The following is a 16,744-nucleotide window of genomic DNA, read 5'->3' as shown; positions in this document are numbered from 1 at the left end:
TTCATGTTCTGGGTTCAAATTCTGCTGAGGTCAGCTTTGGCTTTCATCCTTTTAGGGTGAACACTGGAGTTGATGTAATTGACTAACCCCTCCCCACAAAATTTCAGGTCTTGTGCCTATAGTAGAAAGGCTTATTATTATTATTATTATCATTATTACTTGCAAGACAAGGGTACAGATATGGGTGTGTAGTTAAATCCTGTGGTTCTAGGTTCGATCTCAGTGTACAGAACTTTGGGCAGATGTGTTATCTACCATATTCTTGGATTGGCCCTTCCACTGTGAGCAAAATTGACAAAAGGAAACTGAAGGAACAACCTGCAGTGTGTATGTGTATATATATATATATATATATATATATATATATATATATATATGTATGCATATCAGTGAAAGATATGCACATCATTGAGAAAATTACCAATAATTGACATGGCTTGATTCTGTTGAAGTTATACATATTTTCTTTTCAGTCATCATAGGATATATATATATATCTTTCCTTTCACTCTCTCTTCCTCTTTCTTCCCCTGCTCTTCCTCTTCTCTCTTTCTCTCTCGCCAAGTAACCATGTACCTCCTCTATAGTAAGACACCTGTTTCTGCTTCTCTGTCTCTCTCTCTCACACTCTAACTTTTCATCAACTGATACAAGATCACCTCCTCCAATGCTCCCTCCCCTCAAAATCCCTTGTCTTGCAAGTTACTTTGTGACCCTGCTAGTGCTGGTGCTACATAAAAAGCATCCAGTCTACATTGTAAAGTGGTTGGCATTTTGAAGGGCTTCCAGCTGTAAAAAATCATACCAAAACTCACTTCGCCTGTGCTGGAGCCATGTAAAAAGCACTGAGTCCACTCTGCAGAGTGGTTGGTGTTAGGAAGGCCATCCAGCTGTAAAAACCCTGCCAAAACCGATACAGTAGCCTGGGGTGGCCCGCTCCTGTCAACTGTCCTACCCATGCATACATGGAAGGCGGACGTTAAACAATGATGATATATATATGTATATATTCAATGATGCTTCTTTCAGTTTCTGTTTACCAAATCCACTTGCAAGGCTTTGCTCAGCCCAGGGCTATAGTAGAAGTCACTTGTTCAAGGTGCCACAAAGTGAGACTGGACTCAGATCCTTGTAGTTGAGAAGCAACGACTGGCACCCATGCCAACCTCTCCTTCATTGGACACTAAACTCTGCTTGCGAAGACCTGTTGGGGCAAGTGAAATCGTAATTGAAACATACTCAATGACTGGCACCTGTGCCAGTGGAGCACTAACAGCACTGTCTGAGCGTGTTCATCGCCAGAGTAGCTGTCTGGCTTCCGTGCTAGTGGCCAGTAAATAGCACCATTTGAGCGTGATCGTTACCAGCGTCACCTTCCTGGCACTTGTGCTGGTGGCACGTTAGAAAATCATTCGAGCAATGTCGTTGCCAGTGCTGCTGGACTGGCTCCCGTGCAGGTGGCACGTAAAAAACACCTTTTTGAGCATGGCCATTGCCAGTACCGTATGACTGGCCCTCGTGCCGGTGGCACGTAAAAGCAGCCACTACACTCTCGGAGTGGTTGGCATTAGGAAGGCATCCAGCTGTAGAAATTCTGCCAGATCAGATTGGAGCCTGGTGCAGCCAGTCCCCAGTCAAATTGTCCAACCCATGCTAGCATGGAAAGCGGACGTTAAACGATGATGATGATGATGACAGCCATGCCTGCATCTATGAATTGCATCAAACAGTGAATACTTCTTTCAATATTTTGCTTGCTTCATTATACATTGCTTTTTTTTTTTTAACCCTTTTTTCTTTCATTGTTCTTACAGTGCCGCTGATACGACACATGGAGTCACGCATCCTGATTCCAACACCATTTTCACCATTGCAGTAGTAGCAGTTATTAAATATACAAGATAACGCATTGCAACATCACTCTATACAAACTTGTTAAAGAAAAGCTAAAAAAAAAAAGGAAAAAAATAAAAAAGAAACCCACCTGCTTTCAAACCCCTTGTCATTGTAATTCTACTCTTTAACATCCAACCACAAAAATAAAAATAAAAATAAAGAAATGGTGGAATCTTCAAGAGTGTAGCTGCTGCTGCTGCTGTTCTTAGAGTGGGACATCTTCAGGTACCCACCTGTACTACTGATGCTTATATTAGTACTTGGGAGTAGAAGCTGAAGCATTTTCTAAGAAACGGGTGGACACACACATGCACGCACACATACACATACACATGTACACACTAGTTTTCTCTCAAGTTAAGAAAACACTTCTATTTGTAAACTATATTTACTTCCTGCTCTCTGACCCTCTTTTCCCAGCTTCTCTTCCTCCTCCTCCTATCACTTATAACAAAAAATATATCTAACTATATATATGTGTGTATATATATATATATTAACTTTTTTTCTTCCCTCCAGAAGTGATTTATAACTTCAGAAATAAAATAATAAAGTGTTTTAAAATGTCAATGGCAGGGGGAGATTTTGATTTTGAATAAAACTTTAATAAAGCGTTGTTGTTTTTTGGGAATTTTTTCCATTAAAAAAATTTTTTTATTGTTTAAAAATGTTCAGCTTTTTTTTTTTTCTATGTTCATGGTTGGATTAACAAGGAGCAGACGTGGTTGTGTGCTAAGAAGTTTGTTTCCCTACCACATGGTTTTGGGTTGAGTATATGTATATATATATGTTAGTTATTAGCATGTTTAACATAGACACATATTGTAGAAAGCCTGGAAACTGCAATATTTGTCTCAAGAAGGCATCTTATAGACATATAGTATCAAAAAACGTAAGTATACCAGTAGCAGATGAAAAGTGTTTATCAGTGGAATTACTAAATATGAATTTATGCTTCTTTAAGCATCATCAGTGGCTGATTATATATATGTGTGTGTGTGCGTGTATATATATGTATATCTTGAAAACCATGTTGACAACGTAATGGAGTAAAAAGTGTTCATATCTGAGGATCATCATACGACTCTGTGGTAAAAAGCTTGCTTCTCAACCACAGAGTTCCAGGTTCAGTCCCATTGCATGTCTTTACTACAGCCTGAGGACAACCAAAACCTTGTGAATGGATTTAATAAACGGAAACTAAAAGAAGCTTGTCATATATACATACATACACATATATATATAAGGATTTCGTAATGAGATAAAAAACCAAGGCTGTGTATAATATAGAACATTTATAAATAGAAGGTCTTACAGCTGTTTCCAGACCTATTTATAAATGTTCTATATTATACACAGCCTTGGTTTTTTTATCTCCTTACGAAATCCTTATATTGACACGCTGATATATGACCTACGTTGGACCCCTTATTCACATAACCACCGAACCTGGAGCTTAACTATGGTCTGTCCATGGCACTTACTCAGCATTACCTGAAACCTCTGGGTCTCATTGACACCACTTTCGCTCATAACCTACATATATATATATAATAAATTGTAAATCCAAAAAAAAAAATAACAACAAAACTATAAAGGATTCCGCGGTACACGTGTTTCAAGCTCTACATGTGTATAATATAATATAATATAACATAATATAATATGTGTATAATCTACAATGTAAAGCTATCCTCAGCCGCAAAATTATCTCTCTCCCAGGAAATTATACCATCTCGGCATTGAAGTAGGAAGAAATGTGTGATGTAAGAGGTGAAGATCCTTTCGGTATTCTGTATAGTACTATACCTCGTATAATTCTCCACCCAGACATAATCTCTCCGGTCCTCCGAAAACCTTCCATACCTTGCCACGATTCAGTGTGTAGTGTTAAGTTGGTGGTTAAGAACAATACAATACTCTGTGTATACACGTGTGTGTGCGTGTTTGTTCCCCACTTTTGCTTGACAACCTGTGTTGGTGTGTTCTCACACCCCTAATTTACCAGTTCATCAAAGAGAGTGATAGGATAAAAAGGCTTAAAAGAATAAGTACTGGGGTCAATTCATTCAACTAAAAATTCTTCAAAGCAGTGCCTCAACATGGCCACAGTCTAATGAGTGAAACAAGTAAAAGATAAAATATATATATATACCGTATTTTAATGTGTATAAGGAACCCCCTAATTTTTTTTTGGCTTAAAATCTGGAAAAAAGGTTTTGTAAGGGATTATAATACTATCCATGTATAAGAGACTCCCATATTTTTGGAACCCAATTTTTGACAAAAAAAGGGTTCCTTGTGCATGTTAAAATACGGTATATATGACAGCTGGGTGACACTTGTGTGATTTTGTGTGGTTTTCAATATTAGATTCCTCTCACTTAGATCTTTTGAGAAATCTTTAGCTATACTTCATTTTCCTTTAAAATAAGAGATATAATGATTTAAAAGCAATCTACTATAATAATACTCGTGTTTTTCTCTGTCAACATATGAATGAGAAAGGAACGGGTTATGGTAAAGTGGTAGTGGTATGATGGAAATACTATGGTGAAAAAAAAATCAAACAGCATTTCAACTGTGTGAATAGATGTGTGTGTATGTAAAAGGGAAGTATGTGAATGTTTGTGTACAATGGAAGTGGGATGGTGAATATTCAACGCTGAAAAGAAAAATCAAACCGTGTTTCAATTCCGTGTGAGTATATGTGTGTGTGTGTGTGTGCAAGGGAAGTATGTGAATGTTTGTATGTGTGATTATTATGTACTTTATATATAAAATACTACAAATAGCCATCATTTTTGATAGTACGGGTCCAGCTAGTATCAAATATTACTCTTGTAGCAGAAAGCCTTCCTTGAATTCAAACCAAGAGCATTTAAGTTTGAAAGTTAAATCTGCTGGAAAATAATAATGACCACGAAATTTGGTGGTGTTAATTTTAGCTACATCACTGAACTTTCTAATAAAACATACTGACATTTATTCCAGCCAATCATCTTTTGACTGCAATTTTTGCTGGGCAAAAAAACAGTTAATTTTAGTACCTAAAAGTCTCCTGCAATATTGTCGAACTTTTTGGCATGCTTATAAAAACTCCTGGGGTTCAGCTCTGTATAGGGATTTTTTTCTTATTGCAACTAAAGGCTATACCTCATCAGACCCACATTTAATAAGACAATTTACATCCTTGACTTTTCTCTCTACGGGATTATTCTATGAAACTCTAGAATATGACCTAAATTAATATATTCCAGCTCCAATATTTTAGCAATTTCCCTATCTTTATGATTTTCACACATGACAGACATAGATCAAATTGTACATTGTATATACTACAAATATTTAGTGTTATTAATAAGCATTGTTGAAGATATATTACTGAAGAAATTATGCATAGACTAGAATTCAAAGTGTGTGCATCCAAATTGCAAAAAAGGATATGTATATATTAAAATAATTTTCAATAATAATGCAAATCCTTAAGATTTTATAATTACTATACCAAATGCATATAAAACCAAATATTGTTGCGATGGATACTATTTCGAATAGAAATAGCATGGCTATAATGTATTTAAGAAAAGCAACGGCATTCGAATACGAAACACTGAAATGAAGAGTGTATAAATATAACACAATATGCACACGCTCACATTGTTGAAGATATAATTTCTTCCTCGCAACTTGTTATTACTATTGATAAGTCAACCTGTTAATCACAACACAACCACTCCATTTCCAATTTGTGCACTTTTTGTCTCATACACCAGTTTTAATGAGATTAACAGAATTAGATTCCCTTAATTTTTATTTCATTGTAAAACAAAAATGATAAAAATATAAGGAAATTAAACTGCATCAATGTGTTACTGTAACATTTTTGGACACATATTCGCATATTGTAATTTTTTTTTTACCCAAACATTTGTCTATCATATCTGAAAAAGTACTGGTTCATTATAGAAATATTCATTTATTTTGACAAAAAAAAAGTTTCATATATGTATATGTATATATGAATTTTTTTTCCGAAAAACTACTTGATGCAATCACAATATTTTAAATAGAAATTATTAATTATATAAAACAACCATCTTGAATAACATGCAGTCACAATATTTTAAATAGAAATTATTAATTATATAAAACAACCATCTTGAATAACATGCAGTCACAATATTTTAAATAGAAATTATTAATTATATTAAAAAAAACATCTTGAAAAAAATAACATGCAGTCACAATATTTTAAATAGAAATTATTAGTTATATAAAAAAAACATCTTGCAAAAATAACATGTAGTCACAATATTTTAAATAGAAATTATTAATTATATAAAAAAACATCTCGAAAAAAATAACATGTAGTCACAATATTTTAAATAGAAATTATTAGTTATATAAAAAAAACATCTTGAAAAAAATAACATGTAGTCACAATATTTTAAATAGAAATTATTAGTTATATAAAAAAAAACATCTTGAAAAAAATAACATGTAGTCACAATATTTTAAATAGAAATTATTAATTATATAAAAAAAACATTTCGAAAAAAATAACATGTAGTCACAATATTTTAAATAGAAATTATTAGTTATATAAAAAAAACATCTTGAAAAAAATAACATGTAGTCACAATATTTTAAATAGAAATTATTAGTTATATAAAAAAAAACATCTTGAAAAAAAAAACATCTTGAAAAAAATAACATGTAGTCACAATATTTTAAATAGAAATTATTAGTTATATAAAAAAAACATCTTGAAAAAAATAACATGTAGTCACAATATTTTAAATAGAAATTATTAATTATATAAAAAAACATCTTGAAAAAAATAACAATAACATGCAGTGACAGTATTTTAAATAGAAATTATTAGTTATATAAAAAAACATCTTGAAAAAAATAACATGTAGTCACAATATTTTAAATAGAAATTATTAGTTATATAAACAAAAAACATCTTGAAAAAAATAACATGTAGTCACAATATTTTAAATAGAAATTATTAGTTATATAAACAAAAAACATCTTGAAAAAAATTACATGCAGTCACAATATTTTAAATAGAAATTATTAATTATATAAAAAAACATCTTGCAAAAAATAACATGCAGTGACTATTTTAAATAGAAATTATTAGTTATATAAAAAAACATCTTGAAAAAAATAACATGCAGTGACAGTATTTTAAATAGAAATTATTAGTTATATAAAAAAAAAACATCTTGAAAAAAATAACATGTAGTCACAATATTTTAAATAGAAATTATTAGTTATATTAAAAAAACATCTTGAAAAACAGTAGAGTGACACATATCTTTTGGGAAGATATTTTTGTAATATATAAGTTTTTCAAACACGTTATGGTGTAATCTGTTTAGATGTAGATGTTTTTAATAGTGGTGTTGACTATTTCTGGTTCAGTTTCAGATTTAGAATCCTTATAAAGTATTCTGTTGACTTTTGTAGTTGATAATTTTCTTCCTTTATTTTGAGAAAAAAAAGAAACATTTTGAATTTTCCATTTGCACAAATGTTTAGTAGTTCACTATTTCTAAGAGATAAATCTTTGATTTGTCATTTATGTCCTCTTACCCAGTGTATTAATTTTTATCCTGTTTAGTATTGTGGGCAAATGGTGCAGTAAATGAGAATTGTTTTGGAAAATTACTATTTTTAAACCTCACGTGAGATATTCAGCAACAGTACTTTGTAGTAAAGATTGCTGATGGAGGGAAATAACTCGGAAATCGCAATACACAGATATTGTTTTGAGCTGAGTGGGGGTGCTAGATTTCCTTGTCTGAAAATATAAGGACACAGATCGTGTCGTATAGCCAGCTGGAGACTATGTTGCATGGGGCTAAATTACAGCAACATTAGTCCTAAACCAGGACTGCCATGTTATGTTGGCAAACAATCTTTACTACGTGAATTTTTTTGTTTTGCAGTTCATGTTTGCATTAACCTTCAATTTCTTCCCATTCTTGAATCTTTTGGTTATTCCGTTTGATTGTCACACATTTCACAAGTTTGTTGTCTGAATTATTTCTTCTAATATGAATCTTTAAGAATCTTTTGAAATTTGATGATTGTCTTTGATTGTTAATAATTTGTATTTTTTGTCACATTATCTTGAGTGAGAGTGAATAAAATGACCCCTCCTCATGCTGATGCCATGACAAAAACACCCCAATCCTCACCTCAACTCTCTAGAGTATTTAGTGAGGGAACAGAAGAAAAATAGAGTTCAGAGATCCCTTTAGTCTCATTTCACCAAGAACTTCTCAATTTAGGGAGACTTTATATTGGCCATTTAACCAGCTAATGGGTCACTTGGAAAGCTCCAAGCAATTTTGAGTTGTGTCTTCAAATGGTCCGTATTACAGCTGTAATATTGGTACAACACTTATGTTGAAATCACTTATAGCATGATATCTTACTTGTTGCATCTTGCATAAAAAATCGGTAAATCTCTTACTTTTAATCAACCTTTATTAAGGCGCAGGAGTAGCTATGTGGTAAGTAGCTTGCTTACCAACCACATGGTTCCGGGTTCATTCCCACTGCATGGCACCTTGGGCAAGTGTCTTCTACTATAGCCTTGGGCTGACCAAAGCCTTGTGAGTGGATTTGGTAGACGGAAACTGAAAGAAGCCCATTGTATATATGTATATGTATATATATATATATATATGTGTGTGTGTGTGTGTGTGTGTGTGTATGTTTGTGTGTCTGTGTTTGTCCCTTCAACATTGCTTGACAACTGATGCTGGTGTGTTTATGTCCCCGTAACTTAGCAGTTCGGCAAAAGAGACCGATAGAATAAGTACTAGGCTTACAAAGAATAAGTCCTGGGGTCGATTTGCTCGACTAAAAGGCGGTGCTCCAGCATGGCCACAGTCAAATGCTTGAAACAAGTAAAGAAAGAGTCAGAAATGGATAATCAACAATTGCAGCACGTAATAAATTTCATCTCTAAAAAGGATGAAAATGCTACAGAAACGTAAAACCATTCTTGATGTGTATGGTGAAGGTGCTATAGGTGAATCAATGGGTCAGAAATGGTTTACAAAATTCAGACATTGAAGATTTCGAGTTTCTTTAGGAGACCTTCAAAGCTGGACAAAGATCTGAAGGTATACACTGATCAACCCCAAAATCACGACTTGGGAGCTTGCAGAGATATATGGAAGTACCAAAATGTACCATTCGTTAACACCTAGTGAAACTTGGCACATTTCCTTCTATAATGAATGGGTTCTTTACAACCTGTCAGAGAAAAACTGCACAGAGCAATATTTCATCTGTGACATGCTCTTAAAACACAATGTATGTGAACCTCTTTTAAAGTAATTGGTGAGCGGAGATCTAAAATGGATAGTCAAGGATAGTGTGGAAATGGTTCTGAGGTTTCTGTGGCTAAACAGTTACCAAAGCAAAATATTCATGCAAAAAAAAGGTTACGCTTTGTCTCTGGTGGGATTTCAAAGACATTATTATACTCCAGCTTAGAAAATCAATTGTGACATATACAAGCATCATCTGGAGAAAATGAATCAAAAAACAAAAATTCACCAGATGAGGCCAGAAGTAGTCAACTGGAAATGGGTTATGTTTAATGAAGACTGCATGTGCTTTTCGTTACCCACACAAAGTTGCATGAGTTTGGCTGGTGTCTCTCACCACATGTATGAAACTCTCCTAACATTGCACTACCTGACTTTCATTTACTCTTTACTTGTTTCAGTCATTTGACTGCGGCCATGCTGGAGCACAACCTTTTTTAGTCGAGCAAATCGACCCCAGGACTTATTCTTTGTAAGCCTAGTTCTTATTCTATCGGTCTCTTTTGCCGAACCTCTAAGTTACAGGGACATAAACACACCAACATCAGTTGTCAAGCGATGTTGGGGAGACAAACACAGACACACAAACATATATATATATATACGATGGGCTTCTTTCAGTTTCCGTCTACCAAATCCACTCACAAGGCTTTGGTCGGTCTGAGGCGATAGTAGAAGACACTTGCCCAAGGTGCCACGCAGTGGGACTGAACCCGGAACCATGTGGTTGGTAAGCAAGCTACTTATCACACAGCCACTCCTGCGTCTATTTGTTAAGATTTCTCAAAAATTCTAGGAACAGGAAACTATTAAATGGTTTAGATTCACTCAAAAACCACCTGGGTACATTCTTTTCTTCCAAGACAGAGCAATTCTATGTGGATAGAAATCTGAAGCTGTTGAAAAGATGGATTAAATTCAAGGGAACCGGAGGGTATTTTGATGAACAGAAATTATTGCATTGGAAATAAAATTTTGTTTCCATCCTCCAAAAACACTCAAAACTTTGTGGATGACTCAATAGAAATAGCAAAAGTACAAATCACATTGTGATATCTTAAAAATTTCAAGTACACACTGGATAAATTACTCCTTTGATAATTCAAGTAGCTATGAAGAAGTTTTGATTGCTATTTCTAGCAATTCAAATGACCACACAGCAACATCATCACTATGGTGTGTGGTAGAGTTGAGTTTTAATGATAAAGACAATAGCTAGGTCTTTAACTCGATAGCATTCTGATTACTCAAACAAATGTGAAGGCACATGGCTCAGTGGTTAGAGTGTTGGGATCACAATCATGAGGTAGTGAGTTCGATTCCTGGACCGGGCTGTGTGTTGTGTTCTTGAGCAAGACACTTTATTTCATGTTGTTCCAGTTCACTCAGCTGTAGAAATGAGTTGCAACGTCACTGGTGCCAAGCTGTATCAGCCCCTTTGCCTTTCTCTTGGATAACATTGGTGGTGTGGAGAGGGGAGGCTGGAATGCATGGGCGACTGCTTGTCTTCTATATACAAGCTTGCCAAGACTTGTGCCTGGGAGGGTAACTTTCTAGGTGCAGTCCCATGGTCATACATGACAAAAGGGGGTCTTTTTACTTTACTCTGTCAAATGCAATTCTTATTTATTCATATTGTTTTGAATTAATCTGACAATGTCTTGTAGCTTTGAGATTTCAATCTGATTGTTTATTTTTAAAATAGGATACGTGTGAGAGGCCACATCTAGCAATTTGATAATAAAGCAGAATATTTTGGCCTGATATGGCTAACATAAACACCAAAAGATTAATCCATGTGAAGTTAGTTAAATACAATATTTTAAGAGATATAAATCTTAGGCATTCAGCATGTCAAATCCGGTCAGTCTGACCAATGCCAGCATGGAGACTGGACATTAAATGATGATGAGGATTTAATAATTTATGACTTTATTACATTCAAGTATTCTGCTGAAAGTGCATTGGCTAAGATACCATGCTTGTGGTAGGTGGATGCGCAATGGCCCAGTGGTTAGGGCAGCGGACTCGCGGTCATAGGATCGCGGTTTCGATTACCAGACCGGGCGTTGTGAATGTTTATTGAGCGAAAAACACCTAAAAGCTCCACGAGGCTCCGGCAGGGGATGGTGGCCAACCCTGCTGTACTCTTTCACCACAACTTTCTCTCACTCTTACTTCCTGTTTCTGTTGTGCCTGTATTTCAAAGAGCCAGCCTTGTCACACTATGTCACGCTGAATATCCCCGAGAACTACGTTAAGGGTACACGTGTCTGTGGAGTGCTCAGCCACTTGCACGTTAATTTCATGAGCAGGCTGTTCCGTTGATCGGGTCAACTGGAACCCTCGACGTCGTAAGCGACGGATTGCCAACAACATGCTTGTGGTAATTAGTTACATCTCCTTGTGTTCTAAGTTCAAATCCTGTCTAGATGAATGCTTCTTTATCACCTTCCTTGGTCAATTCAAGGCTATGTGTCTGGAAAAATCGCTGTAAATATTTTTTACCATGGAAAAATTTGCTGCTGGAAATTTCGCTGTAAAGGAGGTACACAAGCAAACTGTAAACTAGATATTAAATTACCTTTCTCTAATTGGTAAATTAGTTGATGTTGCCATTTTAAGAAAACAGCTAATTTTTTTAATGGTGCATTTTCATATGACAAAAATATTTACAGCAAAATTTCCAATAACCAAAAGGCAAGCTGCTAGGGTAAAAACCTTTGAAGATAGTGTCCCAGAATGGCTAAAGCTGAATGACTGAAATTAGTCATTGAGCTTTTCAATGAATACTGAAGTACTATATACTGATACTGCATTGTAACATGGTAAAATAATTGAATTCTCACCAAGATGTAGGTTATTAAGGATAAGTTAGGCGATTGTAAGCACATCTTTGAAGCCTTTAGAAGTTAAAATGAACACCATCATCATTTAATGTCCGTTTTCCTTGCTGGCATAGGTTGGATGGTTTGACAAGAACTGGTAAGGCCAGGGACCGCACCAGGTTCCATAGTCTGTTTTGGCTTGGTTTCTATGGCTAGATGCCCTTCTTAATACCAACCACCCCACTGAGTGCACTGGGGGCTTTTTACGTATCATGTAAAAAGCCCCCAGTGCACAGGTGCTTTTTAAGTGTTACTAGCACCTACAGCAATGCTTTGTACATAGCAACTTGGTTATTGGATCTCGATTCTGTTGTGGTGGACAGGTCTTCTCAAGTACAGCAATGAGCTATAAATCTTGGCCCTCTGTCGTCTCCTTCATAAGGCTCAGTATCCTGAGATCAGCCTTCAAAACTTCGTCCCATGTCTTCCTAGGTGTCCCCCTTCCACAACTTTCCTCCATTTTAAGTGATTGGTATTTCTTTATGCAACTGTCCTTATCCGTCTACATCACATAACCAAACCAGCATAGTCTCCTCTCTTGCACACTGCATATAATTTCTCTTATGTCCAACTTCTCCCTCAATATACCAATGCTCTGTTACACATATACACTGACATTGCACATACAGCAAAGTATACCAGCTTCATGTTTTCCTCATTACTATACAGCATTACAGTTTGTACACATGCATCATACAATCTCCCTTTCACTTAGAGAGTGAGAGAGATCTTTGGTTGTCATCAGAGGCAAAAGTTCCCTGAACTTTCACCACCCTATTCTTATTCTAGCCATATCCAACCCAAAATATTCTACTCTCTTATGTATTGAGGAAAGTGAAAGTATAATCAAGTGACAGGGATAGGTGTCTTGCTGAAGAGGAGAATACGTGTGTATGTGTACAAGGTCATATCAAAAAGTTTCTGGACAAGTTCTGCAGTGCACCAACAGAAGGCAGTAAGAGCTAGCAGTGATCTCCATGAATCAGTGTGCCAAGTGACATTGCTGTGTTTACTTTGCAAGTTGTGACATTTGTGTTTCTGTGATGATATGTATGTTGTAGTCTGTGATTTTGCAATGGACAGGAACAGAGAGCCAACATGGAATTTTGTGATAAACTTGAGAAGTCTACTACAGAGACATTGAGCACGCTTACAGTGGACGAGGCAATGGGTCGTATGCAATGTTTCAAGTGGCACAGGCACTTCAAAAGCAAAAGAATGTCCCTGGAAGACTTACCATGAGTATCAACCCCGGAAGTGTGTTACTGTGCATTGAGAATTCATTCCTCAGGACCAGACTGTCAATTGAGAGATTGCAACATTTTGCAGGATTTGAGGAAGGACATTTGGTAAAAGTAACCGAATCTGTGGAGCACAAAAAATCGAATTCTTCACAATGACAATGCACCCTGTCACCGAACTCTCCTCACTCATGAGTTTCTCACCAAAAACATGGTATTGCTTCCACAACCCATCCTACTTGCCAGATTTAGCACCTGCACACTTCCATCTCTTCCCCAATGCAGCTTAACCCTTTCGTTACTATATCTCTGACCAAAATACACCCCTCATGAGTTTCAATTAAATTCTAAAATAATCATGAATTTAGACTAGTCTCATTAAACGCCTGTAACTTTTTTATTTATCAACATGTTAATGTGATATTTGGAACATAATTGAAGAAAGGGTTCTTAATCAATTCTATTGCATAATTTTTGTCTCAAAGTTCTCCACGTACTGGGGGGGGGGGTACTGCTATTGTCTCTCACATGTAAATATTGGTTCAGCTTCACAAATCGTACTCGTTCATAATACTGGAAATATATTCATCGCCAAAAGGTTCCTGATCGCTCCAGTAATTTGTTATTCTGGGTAACTGTCTAATATCCATAATAATATTTATGGCAAAAAATGCCTGTATTTCATCTACAGTTGCAGGAAACCGCAAGCTATCTTTTTTTTTTCCGGTTTGTTTACATTCTTCGTAACGGTTTGTTTCCGCAGTAATCAAACAAGCATGAAAATGAAGTCTAATTGTTTTGCTTCCTGAGAAAGACTATGGGTAGACCCTGTTTCCTCAGAAAAATTGTTAATAAAAACGTTTTTTTAAATTTTTACTCCATTCTGGTGTAAAATCATCCTCGCTGTCACCGTCGCCGCTTTCAGTTTCGGATACAGAAATATCCGATTCATTATCGTTCACCACGTGCTTTTTTAGCTCATTCATTCTTTTCTTCGATATCTCCATATCTTCTGTTGAAAAACCTTCAAATTCGGAATCACTGCTTGATAGCATGAAACTCCTCTCCATCTTCAAAGTTGAAAAAAATTAACGCCGCAAAAAATGTGGAAAAAAATCTTCCAAAATTCACTGAGTTCAAATATCACGCCAAACAATGTCGGAGACAATAACTCAACTGTTTGCAAAGTGAAATCGAGGTGTTTTAACGAATGTACTAACGAGATTTGGGTTCAAATATACATTTAAATAACAATGGGTACGCTCGACCGGGTTAGTCTTATGAACCAAAAAATTTTTCAGCCGGCTACGGCCGGGTTTGTAACGAAAGGGTTAATGGTAACCATTGTCAAGATTCAGAGTGAATCACAAAGTCCTTAACTCGCTTACAGAAAACAACTTCCAGGCCAGATTCCAAAAGTGGCAGGAAGGCTCAGATGACCAGTGTATTGCTGTGCAAGGTTGACTATTTCGAAGGAGATGATGTTAAAACTTAGATAAATAAGTTATTTTTTATTAAACATACCTAGTCCGGTATACATCCCACTTCATACACATCTGACAAAGTAATCTGAATGCAAAAGGGTTAAATATCTGTGAATCAAGCTCCTGGTCTCTTTCTATGGTACAAAGACACAGCAACCTCACAAAACAAGGGAACAACCTAATACATTATCTTCTTTAACATCTGGACAACACACAATACCTACAGTGTCTGCAAATGATGTAAGTCTTATAATTGCTATTGATGTTTCCTGGTGACTGCCAATCCATATCATTCTCAAAGTACATCTTAATCACTAATTTTCTTCTTCAGTAGCAGAAAATACTTCAGCTCTAATTATTGATTTATTGGCAAAAAAATTCACAAGTAACACACTACAGAATGTAACCAATAGAATCAGTCTCCTCCTCCTCCTCCATTCATTGCTTCTACAACACAAATCTGTTCCCTTGCAGAAGCTTTTACATACCACCTATATTTGGCACATCTACACACCGTGTTACCAAATCCTCAAACCATAATCACCTCAACTAATCCTTCATCTCCAAAATGTCAATCCTCTAGAATTTGCCTCTTATTCACATTGTTGCTGTAGACATTGATTTACATAGGTTCAACCAAGCATTGACTTTGCAATCAATTGATCTCACCTTAGAAGACCTGTGACTAAACCATGAAGAAACAGAGAAAAACAAAAATCTTAGATATAAACACAACAGATATGATGTACAGCAGGAATTTTATTTTGTGAATTAGAACATGAGAAATGATTTAAAACTGAAACCAAGTACCCTGCTTATGCACAAAGGGGAATTTGGTACATTTGAATTAGGTACAAATCGGGCATATCAGTGGTAACATTGAAAAATAAAATAAGAGAGAGAGAGAGCGGGAAAGGTTTCTATTTTGCGAATTGATCAATGATTTAAATAAAGACCATGCAGTCTGTGCCAACAAGACGACAAATGACAGTTCTCTTATCAGGGACTGACAAAACATGATTAGTCGAGGACATAGAGTAATCTTTATGGAGAGCACAAGAAGAGTTTACAAACAGAAAACATGTCTTGTGAACAGAGAACTTGGCAAATGGGGTAGATGGAACAAAAAAAAAAAATGAACACATGAGCTATGAGAACGTATTGCAACAGTGAATGCCAACAGGAGCAAAAGTAAAAAAGAAAACAAAAACATTTAGCGCCAACAAATGTATATGTAAAATAATAACAAAGACTGCAAAGAAGTGGAAGAACTAAAACAAAAACATACACACGTGTGTGTGTGTATATATAGAAAAATACATGTGCATACATATACACAAACATACAAATAAATATACAAGTATATCTATATATCAATCTATCTATCTATAAATATATCATCATCATCGTTATCATGACTTAATGTCCATTGTCCATGCTGGTATGGGTTATATATATATACATATAGATAGATAGACAGATACATAGATAGATAGATACATAGATATATGCACACATAAAAGAAACATACACATGAAACATTGATCGTCACTGAGTTGAAAGGCGTGTGGATGGTAGAGCATCCACATTTCTTCTGACTTTCCACCAAATCAGTAATGGTTGTTTGTAGCAAACATTTCGTCATAAAAACAAACTCCAATTACACGTGGAGGATATTGCAAAAAAAAAAAAAAAAAAAAAAAAAAATAATAATAATAATAATAAAGGACATTTCTCCAAAATGTTTTACTATATATATATATATATATATATATATATATATATATATATATATATATATATATATATATATATATATATATATATATATATATACACACATATATATGTATATATAATATATATGTATATAT

At 35.1% G+C, this 16,744-nt stretch overlaps 1 protein-coding gene across 2 annotated transcripts in view; it reads left to right on the top strand.

The window, feature by feature from the left end:
• LOC106875952 (protein NipSnap) overlaps positions 1–2,512 on the top strand; it is a 52,320-nt gene extending 49,808 nt beyond the window's left edge. For both annotated transcript variants that reach the window (XM_014924288.3, XM_014924287.3), the window contains exon 10: positions 1,815–2,512. In XM_014924288.3, coding sequence (XP_014779774.1) covers positions 1,815–1,879 — 65 coding nt within the window. In that variant the 3' untranslated portion in view covers positions 1,880–2,512. The remainder of the gene's footprint in view (positions 1–1,814) is intronic.
• The last annotated feature ends 14,232 nt before the right edge of the window (positions 2,513–16,744 follow it).

The sequence above is a fragment of the Octopus bimaculoides genome, chromosome Z (genome assembly GCF_046866305.1).
Source record: "Octopus bimaculoides isolate indiv1 chromosome Z, ASM4686630v1, whole genome shotgun sequence".
Lineage (NCBI taxonomy): Eukaryota > Metazoa > Mollusca > Cephalopoda > Octopoda > Octopodidae > Octopus > Octopus bimaculoides.
The sequence above is the reverse complement of the archived record's forward strand: the minus strand, read 5'-3'. Positions and strand labels throughout refer to the sequence as shown.